At 40.5% G+C, this 14645-nt stretch overlaps 1 protein-coding gene across 1 annotated transcript in view; it reads left to right on the top strand.

Annotated features, from left to right (window-relative positions):
• LOC132256555 (protein tincar) overlaps positions 1–14645 on the top strand; it is a 51331-nt gene that overhangs the window by 19080 nt on the left and 17606 nt on the right. Inside the window, 5 exon segments of the mRNA XM_059753047.1 lie at positions 11083–11518; positions 11692–11802; positions 12043–12161; positions 12223–12329; positions 12395–12516. Of these exon segments, the coding sequence (XP_059609030.1) occupies positions 11338–11518; positions 11692–11802; positions 12043–12161; positions 12223–12329; positions 12395–12516 (640 nt within the window). The 5' untranslated portion in view covers positions 11083–11337.

Below are 14645 nucleotides of genomic sequence, written 5' to 3'. Positions count from 1 at the left end.
GTCGCACACCACAAACTCCTGTTCTGGTTATTTGAAATATATTAAATAATTTCGGACATTATATTAAATTCCCAACCTGAGAATATAATTTGCACAAAATGCAGATGGGAAACAGAGCGAAACCACAGTCAGAAAACACCCGCAAATGATTGTGCATAAACCGCAAAAATGCAATATAATCATCAGTCATTATGCGGATTTATTTTATTTATCCCAAAGTTTATGCAACCTTACAATAGTTAACAACGTCTGGTGTTCCTCTGACCAATTAGCAACATTGCAATAGGCGTCAGTTTGATATTTGAGCCTCAAGTTGGGGGTCAAGTGACTGATTAATCAGAAATACCAACACAAGAGGGGCTGATTGGATGGAATATGGTAAACAAAGAGTGATACAGTCTCAGGCTCTCCTCCCCAATTGTTGTATCTTGTTTCATCTCGTGTATAGACATTCAGAATGAGCAACCCTCGGCTGAATTTTAATTCATTTCACCAGATCCATCATCGACACATATCGACACATCCAACCCCGTCGCAGGGGCGCTCCAGTGGGCAAACAAAGCGTCAGGATGTCGCGCTTCACAGAAGGGTACAGGGTCGCTGTCTGACTACTCAATGAGCCCTGCAAATTAGATGAATAACTGTCCGCTGGAGGACCCCAAGTGATGAATTGTCTGCCCCGGAATTGCCGGTTGAAAAAGCCCTAAACAGGCGCGCTTTCGGGGGTGTCACTATAAATGGATTGTGGGCGAGAATAAGGGGGTGGTGGAAATATTGCCATAAATCCATGTTCATTGGATGAATAAATCTATTCGGGCCCAGGCATTTTGCCTTCCCACCTAAATGGGATGTGTGCGAGATGCCTAAACATTATATTAACTCATCTCTCTCACCCTTAGAATCAATAGCCCGCCGGCATTTCTTCCTCTGCAACATATGCGACTACATAACAATCCACATCAATCACGTGAATTGATTTGAATACATTTTCCTCGAGAAATGAATATGCATTAACTTCCGTCGCCACGAAACGGATGAAGATGTCAGTGTTTGTCTCATTGTGTGTGTGGAAAAAGGACGCTTCTCTCCTTCACTTCTGCCACATGTTTCGCTTCAGTTTTCCGCACTTTCCTTCTGCAACATGATGTTCAATTGTTGGACAGAAGATATTAATAATGTTACCACTTTCTCGACCCGCATTTCTCCTCATTTTACACCCAGTTCATGTCCATCTGTGTCGCTGAAAAACACTCGTATATTAATGGTCTCTCAGGGACTCGAATGAGTGGCGCAGAAGCCAGTTGTCTCATTAATAAAATTCACCCCTAAATTCATAAATGGCTCTGTCTGTATAAAATAGAGACTCGTGTGAAAAGGATTGAGATATCCTGTTTAAAAATTCATGCGATTTTACCTAGTTTATCCAGGACAGGGGGAAAAAGCAATAAGACTTTTATAACCGCTGGGAAACTATGACATACAATTTGAATATTCATTAAGTTCAAACTCCATTGTACATAAACACATGAATAGCGTAAACATAATGAGAAAGAATATCCAAATAGAGCCCAGAAGCGGGATTGAAATTTCAGCCGCGCTGAATGAGAAATTAATAGAGTGGATGTCATGCGGAAATTATAATTTTGACTTGAGCTTTTTCCCTCTCATATGAAAAGCTCCACAGTAATTACAGCTGAAGCCACGGAATATGATTCTCTCTCTGGCAACATTGTGGGAAAACGAGCCTGCCATTCCGGCGAGTAAATACTCTGGGCTATATAGGAATTGTTTGGTCGAGTGTAATTTTTCAAGCGCCGCAAAAAGAAGAAGAGAAGAAATATTAATGGAAAAAATACGCGATAAAAGCACTCTTTATGACCATCGCTGGGCGCTCAATAGAGCAATTCTACACCAACTTCGGACTTCTTTCTTTCTTGCACAACAATTTTTTCATCGCATTAGTGCTTATTTCTCATTAAATATTGTTGCAATTTCTGTAAAGGAGCTTTTTTTGTGAGATGAAAATGTGAACGAAGAAGAAAATATATAACTTTCCTAAAGCTCTTTCTCACGATGTTATTTGATATTCATCATTCGACGGTAAAGTCTGAATTATTATTTAATTGTACAGCTTTTCGATGTTTTTGCAGATTGAGAAGTGCTTTCACCCTTAATTGAAAGTAGAATAAATCCCTCGGGGAATTTCTTTAGGTGTATTTTCTTGAAGTCGCGTGTGCTTTTCCAATTGAAGAAATGGACGGTGAAGCCAATTTCGGGGAAAGCACGGAGTGTCTTTGATACCGGCGAAGCATTGAGAAGGAGAAGAAGAGGTAAAGCGCTTAAGAAGGCCACTGCGTCCCATCCTTTTTCGTGGGGAGTATCCTTTCTCCGCAAGAGTGTAAATATTTTATTTCAGTCGACAGCGATTTGTGGAGACGTCTGAGAAGGTGAAAATCCACCAGATCCACTTTATACCTTGAGAGGGTCTTGGCACAAAGTGCAAGTCAACAAAGTTTAGCACAAGGAAGCAGGATAAGAATGCGATATTATCCACCCACTTCTCGTTTGCTAATAAATTACACGTCTCAACTGATTTTTTCTCGCATTCAAGAGGCAATTATTTACCTCACTTGATACTATTTTACTTTGGGTAGAAAATAATTTACAATTCCAATCGTAAATTATTCTCCATGCTTGAGAAATATCTCAAGTTGGAATTTGCATCTCTCCATTTACTGAAGCGAGCAGATAAAAGGAAAGGAGCCAAGAATCGCGCAAAAGTCCTCAAACATCAATACAAACCAACATAAAAGGTGTGTCTGAGCTTTAGGATGTGGCAAAAGGGACGTGAGAATTTTCAATTTATGCACAATGCGCTTGTTATTTTGCAAACAAGAAAACTAATCATCCAGCAGATAATGCGGGTTCTGTTTGAAAGCATAAACGAATCAATCTCTTTGATCCGTTTGCCGACACGGTTGGAATTTCGTCGGGGCGCGAATATTGCAGAAAAGTCTGTTGTCAGCAAAGTGAATTGGGAAATCGGAGACGGAAGCAAACCACCTCAGCAGATGGTGCACACTTTATTGTGCATGTCATCCTTTTCCAGTTTCTTTCCTGTCCCACCCACACTCTGTCATACGCAGAATGTATGACAAAGAGACGTGATTTCTCAGTGAGGAGAAATTGCCATTTGAGACTGCATTGAAGAGCGCATTCATTGGCAAATTAATGGGAAATTGCGGAGCCGCACTGTTAACAGGATTAGAAAAGAAATCCGCCGTCAGGAAGGGAAACTCCGTCGTCTGTTGAGCTTTTTTGCCCTCCCTTTGTCGCATATGGCGGAAAAAAGGCCAAACAAGAACTTCAACAGTATGCTTGAACGTCCGTCTGACTGAAAGTTGGTCTTTTCTCCTCCTCATACTTGAAATTTCTTGACTATGGTCGAGAAAAGTTATTGTTAAACCACATTAGAAGGCTTCTGTGCAGTGCATTGAAGAAAGATTTGTATGAAATTCCATGACGAGCATTTCTAAGTGCATTTCTAAAATAACCACACTTATGTTGAGAGACATAAAGTATGAAATGTTTAAATTCAGAGCATGAATGTTACTGAATATTTTCCATCGTGTTTTTCGTAGACTTTGTGCGCCATATTTTCCTGACACTGTGTTAATTTGAGCCCGTAGTTTTGCTTTCATTTTAACAACCCTCGCGAACTTTGCTTCTGCGAAAGCTCTCTTGCGGTCGGAAGTTTTGATTATGAATTTCACTAGTAAATTGCGCGAAAGCTCGATGTGGAAAATTCCTTATAGAATGTATCTTTTTTGCACAGAAAAGCAATAACGCCGCCCTTTTCAGGGCAATATTGAGAAAAGCTCAATATTCTGATTCCCTTTTGAACTGCTGACCTTCTTATCACGAGGTCATGTGCATTCAGCAAAGCGCACTTATTCATCAGCAAAGTGAACCGCAATAGAACCGAAACCCGCAAGTTCACCCCAACTTCAAGACGTGTGCAATTGTGTGAGAAATATAAGTTTTATGCTCTGCATTTGCAATGCGCTGACTGAAATTGAGTTTTCTGCAGTGGCAAAACTTTTTCCATTGAGGATTAAAGGAAAGGCCCATAAATTCACATAAGCTGCACAGCATTTGGACTATCTTGGGGCGCCTTGTTGTCCACCATCACGCAAGTTTACCCCGCGTTTAAGCTCGCGCTGCGAGGGTGAAAAGGTGACTCGCAGCGAAACCAATGAAAAATGCAAATAATTATCAAACAATCTACTTCAATGTGATGGGGAAGTTGTAAATTAAAAACTTTATTTATGTTTCGAAGCACCCAAAGTGGAATTTTGCAATTATCCTCGCAGTAATGGTGTGTCTGTTAGTGCGGAAAAATGCAAATTATCCCAGCGATTGCGCGGGATTTTGCACACTGGATGAAATCACACACGTTTGGGGGTGGTCAGTGATTTCTCACCACAATCATGAGAGCATGTTTGGCGCCCTTGATGTGAAAATATAACAAGTGTACGCGCCATGTGATTAATTGTGCGCCACGGAAGAGATTTCCCCCCCCCCCCCCCGAAAGTCCGAATGGGGTTTGTTCCAATGTCACTATCACTGTAATCCCCTCGCCGTAATCTGCTGCCATCGGGAGTGTATTTCAACACGTGAATGACATGCGGTTTGTGTTCCTTTCGCCAGAGCTATTTATTATCATGGCCCAAATTGCCCAAGAAAATGCCACTATTCTTCCCTCATGGCGTGGAGCATAAAAACTAATGCGACATGAGAGGAGAATATGATGAACAATAGGAGGACATAAAAGTAAATCACGAGGGTGTTTCATCGACCATTCTTTGCGATGGTGATTTTTTATAATTATTGCCTCACTTTCTCTTCCCCAAGAATTGAAAACAATTCTGTGCAAATGACAAGAGATTAGCTCGCAATCGTTGAGTTTTGTGAGGGGGTGAAACATGGAAAATTACTAATCCAACTGAGGGGATGTTTTTGCCCCTCTTCGCCAACATACACGCAGAATTTCCCTAAGACCACCCAGAGAAATGCTTGGACGCTGAGGATTCGCAGTCGGAAAGATGACTAATGGAAATGGAGCTTAATGAGAATTTGCCGAGATTGAATCTGAAACACATTTCGAAGTCCTTCATGTTAATGATGATGGCGAAAGTTGCGGAGCAAGGAAACTTTTTTTCCTCCTCTGCAGCAGCGCAAATGTGATTTTATTGCACTTTAAATTGTTCCGCAAGTATAATAATTTTTGGGTGGTTTTGATAAGAAACAGACAGTGAAAGAAGCTGTCTCAACTCTACCGACATTGATCTGTTTTACTTGTCAAACAGAAAGCATTCATGTCGTGCTTTCAATGTGAGTGAAAATTGTTGGAATATTTGATGTTGAAATCTGCACTTTTCCACTCATGTCAAACATCATCGCTTGAACATATTACAAAGAGGAAAAGCTCACTGAAAACTTTTCTCTCCGCATCGCATATCATAGTTACTTTTCCACATTTTCCACCGTAAAAGCTTTCAGCATTTCCTTTACAATCTTTTTTTCCGTAAGAACAAAAAGAAGAATCTTTTAGCAAAATAACTTTTTAATCACGTCAGCTGCAAATGTAATTAAATTCTTACATTAAATTGATTATATGTTTAAATTGTAATGAAATTATGTCAAATTTTGATCAAATTTCATCTCTCATTATGACAATTATATAAACTTTTATGACGTTTCCTCAATTTCTTCACAATTTGCAATTATATTTTCAATGGCATTAAATTTAATCCCGCATTCACGCTTGTTCTGTAAGAAATTCACCGAAACCAGTGGCAATTCCTTGGACAAATACTCCACCACTGGAATATTAATGGTGAGAGTGAGGAAGAAAAGTGACACATTTCGTGACAAAATGTTAAAATACTTGGGGGCACGAAATTCACCCTCGATGGGGCGGCGAAATGTGGAAGAATTTTAATTGGACGGATCTCAAGAGGACGGAAGGTTTAATTTGTTTCTGATACGCACACACAGTATATTTTAATAAATCATTTTAATAAAAGAAAGCACTGGGAAACGGACGACGTCACGCTGTGAAGTTTATGATTGACACCAAAGAGAGTGGGAGATGTTTGTGAAGTTTGGGAGTTTTTCACTCCAACGAGAAATTCATGTCAATTATGTTAGTGTATTGAGAGAGAGGAAAAATCGATGGGTGTTTTCCCGTTTCCGTCAATTTTACGGGAAGGAAATTCCACCCCCTTTTGACAATCTCCCCACATTGCATTTCAGTGCAAGATTCATGACTTCTCTTGCGCTGTTCTGTGCGTATTATTGTGGGATTTGAGGGAGAACTTCAGATCAATTTCACATGAAATACACCCCATCAGAGTCCTGTGTAGATCCTGTCGCATTTGACGGTTAAAAGGGGAGTTCATACATGTAATGCACTCAGGAGAAAGTAAATATGAGTGTTCCCCAAGTTCGTGGCATTCGTTGTGCATTCATGTCGACCCTCAGCACTGCATAAATCCTTCGCCATCAACAGGAGCATAAAAGGCGATTGCAATTTCACCATTTTCCCATTCACTCGGTTGTGCAAAGAGCCCAATGATTTTACGTAGACTTTTCTCTCGCTCTCGTTTCGGGTCAGTCGAATGAGCTTCAAGATAAGATAACACGCCCCTCGAAAAGGTGAAGCACTCTCGTGCTTTTGCACACAAATAATCCTGGCGGAAAGTATAGGAAAAAAGGATTACTATGCATACATATCATGTACTTTCTGTATGCAAGAAGACATAAAATTTCCCACCATTTTATGTTCACTTTAAATCGAAAAGTGGCGTATTTTAAGCCTATCAATATTTCTCTTCAATTTAATTCAATCCGTCCAAGAAACAAGTATTTATTATACACGATTAATGAGATGCAAAAATGAAAAGAATTTTAATGCAGAAACAAATCTGCTTTTCCTCACTATTCTATCTGAGGACAGTCAGAGAAGAACTGTGAGAAATTATGATCCTTTTTGTTGCCAAAATCCTTAATCAGCTTCTGTTTAATATTCACTCCTTTTGGCTTTGTAATCCACATCACGCGAATAAATTAATTAGGTCCCTTCAAATATATTTCCACTTTCCTCTTTCTCTCTCTCTCTCTTCTTTTCACCGAGAGGCTTGAAAAGGAAATGACGACCATGGAAAAACCATGAAATTTCTGCCCTCCATCGAATTCCGAGCGCAAAAAGGGGAGCCCTCAGGATTTCATTAAGCATTGTATCAAATTTTCCTTTTAAGCCAACCCTCGGGAAATCGATTTGCAGTGCGGCGACGGCGGCAAAAAAATGGGTGAACCTGAAGTTGGGGTGACATAGTTTTTGCCTTTCAACCCCTTTGCTCTGAGTGCTGGCGATGTCCTTTATGGCCATCGAAATGACTGGAAGTCGAGTCAACAACACGGGAACACAATCAGGATTGTGTGAAATGCTTTGAACATAATTTCTGAGGGATGCTTTTAATGACCACGAGCACTTGGCGGGTCAACAGAAAGAATGGCGCGTGAATGTTCATTTTATCAGTTGTATAGTGTGAATTGCGGTGTAGTTCTTATGTGCCAAGGAATGTTCGCTCGTCGAGCATAATTGATTCAATTACAAGACACAAAAGTGGAACAAAATGGAAAATCTTCTCGTCAATATTCCACTGGCATTCCAACTCTCAGCCAAAGGTAGCTTTTCAAGGCGCAGAACGTGTTCGACAGTTGAAATTAAAAATCAGTGAAGTATAGGAATTAATGAGGGGAATTTGAATATTTTCCACCGTCAAATGGGCGAAAAGTGTAATTGTTAAGCTCTCGGTCGATGGCTGAAGCACAAGAAAATAACAATCAAGACGTAATTACTATTTCTGCTGACATCGACGGCAAGGCGCAAAAATTCAACGCCAAGGGGATGAAATGGGAATCGAGGGTGAAAGATCCATCAACTTGCCTTGAGTGTGCCATCAAAAGTTTTCCTATTTTCCAGAAAGTATACGACGAGAAGTGTGAGACGCGAGACAGGCTGTGACAATCTTGCTGATGAGAAGCGCATTTGCATCTAAGAAAGAAAAAAAATCACCTATTGAACTGTGCGCATAATATTGAAACTTCCCTCGGTTATATTTGAATAATAAATTCATGACCATATTCAGAAGGGGTGAATATATTGCCTAATTGGCGCATTGAAGTGATAATTGAGCCAATTGCACATCTTTGTTGGGTGAATTTGATGAAAGAAATCAATCAATTCAGTGATTTTCACTTGAATTCTATTAATTTAACGTTATCAGATCGGGTTAAGCTCAGGTTTTGACCCTCAATCTTCCATCTGAGATAATTGCAATTCCACGTGCACCCCAAATTCGGTGGTGTTACGTGTCAAAGGAGGGTCTGACAGGGATTTCCTGGGCGAGAAAGTGTCTCAGCGTGCCATCATCATCGATATAGAGTCACACAATCGCCGGCGACCATCACAAGACCTTATTGTCTGGCTCTGGTGCGGGTTTCTCGCCCAAGAGAGTCGCATAGACAACAATTTCGGTGTGTGTGTTGTCTTGGAAACGCCCCTGCAATTTGCTCTTCTTCACTCCTTGGCACACAGCATTTGTAAAATAACATTTAGGATTTTCCCGCGTGAGCTTTAATTTCGCCCTCTCCATCCCTGCCGAAGACACTTCCAATAGTCCTATTGATGTCTTCTCCGGAGTGGTGAATAGGGGGAAAAAATTGAGGAGGGAATTGAAGGAATGCGAATGAATATTTACACACGTGAAAGGAGCGGATGCTGCGTCAATGCAAAATTAATAACACCATAAAGTAGAGGAAAAGAAAGTGGATTCATTCTCTAAGGACACACACTCACGCGCCAGGGATTTCCGCAAAGGCGAACGGAAGTCGGTGAGATTGTAATTTGAAATGAAAAGGCATCGGGAAACAAATAAAAAATACAAGTGCGGTATTTTCTTGTCGGTTGCCCCGAGACATTCCTCTCTCTCTTCGAGGGGATCGTCAGTGAATTGATAACATGCCAACGAGTGACTCTGAACAAAACCACTCGAGACACGCGCGAGGGTGGAAAGCTTCATGTGAATTTAATGTAATTGCAGTACTTGATACATCCTCATAGTTTAAGGGATATTTAATTGAATTAAGCTTCACATGAAACTTGCATATTTGCCATTTGATACGCACTTAAAGCATCTTCTCTGAGAATTCTTTCCATAAGTTATGAGAAGGAGAATAATATATTCTCATTAGGACAGCGTGAGGGTCGAATAGCATGATTTATCAGCGAAATTCCTCCAAGGGGAGTTACTAAATTGAAATGAACATTATGAGAGCTTTTCCGAGACGTATTTAAGCGCTTCATTTGTCAATCCATTAGCTCATCTTGGCTGTCTTTATTAATAATGAACACGAAAACAAGTTTTTTCTCGCCATACTTGTTGAATATTGCGAGCAAAAATGGTTAGACAGCATTTTTATTGTTTGCCTTTTTTGCAGTTTGACAGGAAAATAAGGGGATGTCTTTTGAAATATTAATGTGGCATTCTATTCCCTTTATAGGATAAGCTTTAAAGCTTCACAAAGCTCTTCCTGAACGAACTGAACTCTCTCATTTCTCACGTCTGGTTCATTTTCACATTTCAACAGAATTAAATTTAGCCAAGACGAGACGAGAATCTCTCTCTCTCGTCGTATTGAATTTCATGTGAAAGAGTGCAATTAGTTTAATTAGAAGTATATTGTGTCTGGACATTCAGTACAGAACTTCCTCCGTTCGCACACAGAATATTAGTTGGCAGTCATTTTGCCAAAACGAACCATTTAGCGAAGCAAATGGAAAACGGAAGGCCAAAATGTTTGGATGTTGAACAAGCCAATTACCCCGAGCCGAGCAAATATTACCGATACGCCATCTCGAAATGATGTTCTTGTTATGCCTTTCCTATACGTTACACAGGCTTATAATCCAATTCTACTTCTCCCCAATTTTTCCATCGGGAAATAAATCACATTCCATTTGCCACTCACATACTTAAATACGCATATAAAATCATTTACAGTCACGCGAGCTCTTTCCACAGCTTTTCCACCTGTGTTCTGTTGACTCTGCTACAATCGCTTTCGCATTATCCGCCACTCATCTCGATGGAAATTGACGATTTGACACGCCCGAAAAAATGGTTGAAGCTAGTAATTATCCAGTGAAATTCATTCCATATCACTTTTCACCAATGGCGATGCTTTTGATGTGGAAATTGTGCAAAATACAGACTCGCTAAAAGCCCGAGATTATCATCCGCGTGAAGTGTGTGAACTTCCCCAATTTTATTGATGTGTCAGGAGCTGCTCCAAATATCCCCGTCAATTTGCCTATCTTTCGGTCTCTCACCCACGCAACACGTTTCCATCATACACAATTGTTTTCACCTGTAATTTCATCGTGGTGTGCAATTAAGGCGCACACTTGCTCTACGTGATTTCTTTGATGCTAACATCCCAAAAGCAGGCTGTAAATATCACTTTTCGAATCTCTGCCAAGCGGAAGTTTTAATTGAGTTTCAATGTTCTTTTGTGGTGAAATTTCGTTACAGCCACAATTCTTGCCAAAGCTCCTGGGGCTCTTCACTCAAGGCTGGTGGTTTATCTGCCTTTAAACCAATTTTCCAGAGATTAGATTAGATTAGATAGTTTAATTTTGGACTAAAGACAGTGAGAGAGAGCAGATTTTTCCGATAATCGTCCCTAATTAGAACTTTTATATCTCACAGTTCAGTTAGATAGACAAAAGTAAAGTTTCTTGGGAACTTTCGGCTCTCCTGCACCAAGAATTCCGTTTTGATAGCAAAAGTACACAAACTTTGTGTAAAACTGTGAACAATTCCTCATGGGAAATTAAGGTTATGCTGTGCTTCTTCTCACATTCACAGGTCTCCAAATGATTCCCACATGCAAATAACAAATGTGGTCAATGTGGCTTGAATTTTATTGCTAAAGTTGTGCAACTTTCCCCAGAAACACCTGACTGTGCGGTCCTTGACTGGTGGTGGAAATTGGCTGAGAAATTGCCATCATAATGCAGAAGCTGCGAGAACAAATGACACTCATCATTCCGTATACTTAATGCTCTGAGATCGACGTATCAAGAAGACTGCGAAGAGACTGATATGGCTGTCGAGGATTGCCAGTGAAACGAAGGATAAGGAAAGGATTCAGCGCGCACTATTCATTTTCACCCAATCATCCGCACATTGAATCCCATCACAAGCAATGTCTATCACGGGATCTCTGGTTGGTTACGAGAATAACAATGAGATTAGTGGCAAGAAGAATCGCTCACTGCTCAACATCACAAACACCTCCAAGCAATGTCCAAGTCTGAACTCTAGCATAAGCAACAGTGTCGTCACATCATCTAGCGCCAGGTAAATTCCACTTCGCAAGAAACTCTGCAACTTATTGTTAATTTGACTTCTTTCGCGAGCATCACTGGCGGCTGATTGAAATTCGCTCATGCATAGAAAACAGTTGATTTGCTAACTTGTCTACTTGTCTCTCTGGTGTCCTTTTGCAGCGCTCCCGCCAATTCCAAGCACACCAACGCGACGCCAATGGAGAGAAGAGCGTCGAACGGGAGACGCTGCCACTTCAATTCGCTCTGGTCCATTTGGTATGGCGTTCTCATGACGCTGATGACGGGATATCTCGCTGTTCAGGGTGCTCATCGATTTCTAGGTATGTTGTGAAATACACATCTTGTCTGGCAAGGGCCAAGGAGGATGTATCTCAAGCATTTCAACCATCATTTGATAAATGCTGTAATAGACAGACAGATAGAATGCAACAGTCACGATATTTCCTTCTCAATTCTCATATTTATTCAACTTCAAGTATTCAAAGCCTGCATATTAATGCTGAGAATTTTCACAGAAATGACAAATCTTAATTAAACTCATCCATTCTCTCCCTCCGCAGTTTGTTCACTGTTACAATGGAAATTGGATGCACCATCCGTCGAATTAAATATACAAATTATCCTTTGCGGCTTCGTCTTCCTCCTGCTGCCCATCTTCTTCGTCACCACAATCTTCAAGGTGAGGTTTGGGTGTCTTTTTCCACCACGGCAAGCATTTATGAATTTCACGGTAATTGCAGATCGGAAATCTCGCCAATGATGGCATCAAGCTGGCGAGCGGAGCAGGAAGGTGCTCCGTGGAGCCACCGGATGGTCTTGAGGAGGAGGCAAAAGGCGGGACGCTGAGGTAATAAGATTGCGGTTTGACATTCAATTTACCATCTCACTTGCCATCTTTCCATCGGTTATTAGGGCTCTGTGGACTCACGGTGGACCAACTTCGGCATTTCTGCACGTCGTGGCAGCTCTGGCCCTCCTCGTGCCGCGTCTTCTGCTCGAGGCACGCATGATTGAGAACGGATTATTGCCAAAAGGTAAGGAATGTCAGATGGAATTTTATCCCAAACGTGCGCGCGCTCTGATCAATTTCAAGGGGGAGAAAATTGTGGGGTTTAAAGTCACTGTCAATTTACCCAATGAGCTGCTTTCTGATGAAACGGATCAGAATGTCACGCTATCGCAATGCAATTTGACCTCTTATCTGTGAGCGTGAATCGCTGTGAAATTGCGTAAAGGATCAACTTATTGCCCCACATCTTGCCCATACCACAAATCTCCTTTGCCATTCATTCTTCGCCTCAGTGGAAATGGAACTTTTTCTCAACTTGAAAGATGGAAGAGGCATAAAATAATGGGGTGAAATGCGTTCAGTTGATTTATCATGCCGCCAGAAAGAAATCCCCAATGCTGGAGGCATCATAATAAATCACGAGACATTTCCTAATGGGCGCCTATTGGGAGTGAATTGACGAGTGCGCGGCAATTTGATCCTTATCATTAGAGAAAAATGGATTATTGCCTCTCGTTGGGAAAAGTGTGTACTCTCGTCCATTTGAGGAGTTTTTCTGTGAAAAAGGAAAACTTGTTGCCAATTTATTTATTTATTAAATCAATCACAAATGGTTGAACGTGTTGCAACAATCAGTTTTGTCCTCCCCTTATCGAATGTCAACAGAAACTTTGTAAGGACTCACACTCTCGAAAGTGACACACAAGAAACAACCCTTTGGTGACTTGACTTGTCTTCGCATGACTCGTAACTTTATTACAAAATTCCAGCACGCCATTATTATGGTCTTTGTGGGGTTTCGAGTCTATCCCCTTGAAAGTTCTGCACTGACGACTAGTCAGAGAGAAATGCAGCACTGTGACGTGCACGCAAAAAATGTAATTTCCTCCCTTTTACCTTAGGAAATCTTCCTCCGCACCTTTTGGAAATGTTGAAAGGCATTTTCCTCGCTTCATCCAATATCTTTAGTGCTCGAGAGAGCTTCGTGAAAATGAATAAGGCTGCAAATGACATTTTCTGTTTAATTAAATACACCAAGCTAATATGAAATGTCGGCGAATATCCACCAAAAGGAGAATCTTTTACATGCTTCGCTGATTGCGTGTACATTGGATTAATTTCAATGCAAAATATAACATGGTTTCTTCTTCCTTCCAGACTTCCGTGAGGAAGCTTTCATCTTGTATGTAATCACATGATGAGAGCTTTTTCCTTACATACTTTCTTAAGAGATTCTTGAGTTCATTATCTTGTGTCGACAAAGAAGTTCTCCTCAGACAGAAATAATAACACAAAGTATGAATTCGTTCCTCATATCAAAATACACAAACTTCGACTGTGTTAGATAAATATTATCTACACACTTTTATTGATCGATATCCAATTCTAAACTTTGTGTTTGAATACATTTGAAATCACAACAAATTTTTGAAGAATAACAGAGCTTCAAAATACATCATGTTCTCCAGTCATATTGCCATTCGTATGCTGTGCAAGAAACCCTTCTCAACCATAGCTTTTCAACACTCCAAAATGCAAATGCGACGACGTTTGGCATGAGGCAGAATGAAATCATTCTGACTGAATGGCAAAATGAAAGAAAAATCTCACAGACACTATAAATTTATGCAAATTTATGAAGACTTCGTGACATCGAGAGAGTGAGGCGCTCACCACCCCCCTTAAACTTTATCCTCTCCACCTGTGATACAATTTTGCGCGCATTCGAGCCACTCAGTTTTCACTTCGTTTCGCCACCCCGCAAAACACGCACTGCAGCCATGAATTATAGCCACAATATATTTTTGCCCAACTTTATGACTCGCCTTTTTACTACCCAAAACCGCCTCGCTTTACAATTTTCCACTAATAAGTTTCCCCTCAGCGACTGTTCGCAAAGCTCCCTTGAATTATTCTATAATGTACATCAGCCCAGCTTTCTCTCCCTTGTGAATAATTAAATGAACAAATGAGGGATAAATTCAGTGAGTTTTCCATTTGTGAGAGACTGAAAAATTCACAAATGCGTAAATTCAATTTCATGTTCAATATTACTAAAAAATCTCATATGCATATCTATGAGTTAATTATTCACAATAATCAATTTGCCAGGGAAAATTCAATTAACGGAGTAAATTTTATCACATCGCCAGC

This window comes from Phlebotomus argentipes, unplaced genomic scaffold (genome assembly GCF_947086385.1).
Source record: "Phlebotomus argentipes unplaced genomic scaffold, Phlebotomus argentipes genome assembly contig_5, whole genome shotgun sequence".
Taxonomy (NCBI): domain Eukaryota; kingdom Metazoa; phylum Arthropoda; class Insecta; order Diptera; family Psychodidae; genus Phlebotomus; species Phlebotomus argentipes.
This window is presented reverse-complemented; position numbering and strand designations above follow the sequence as displayed.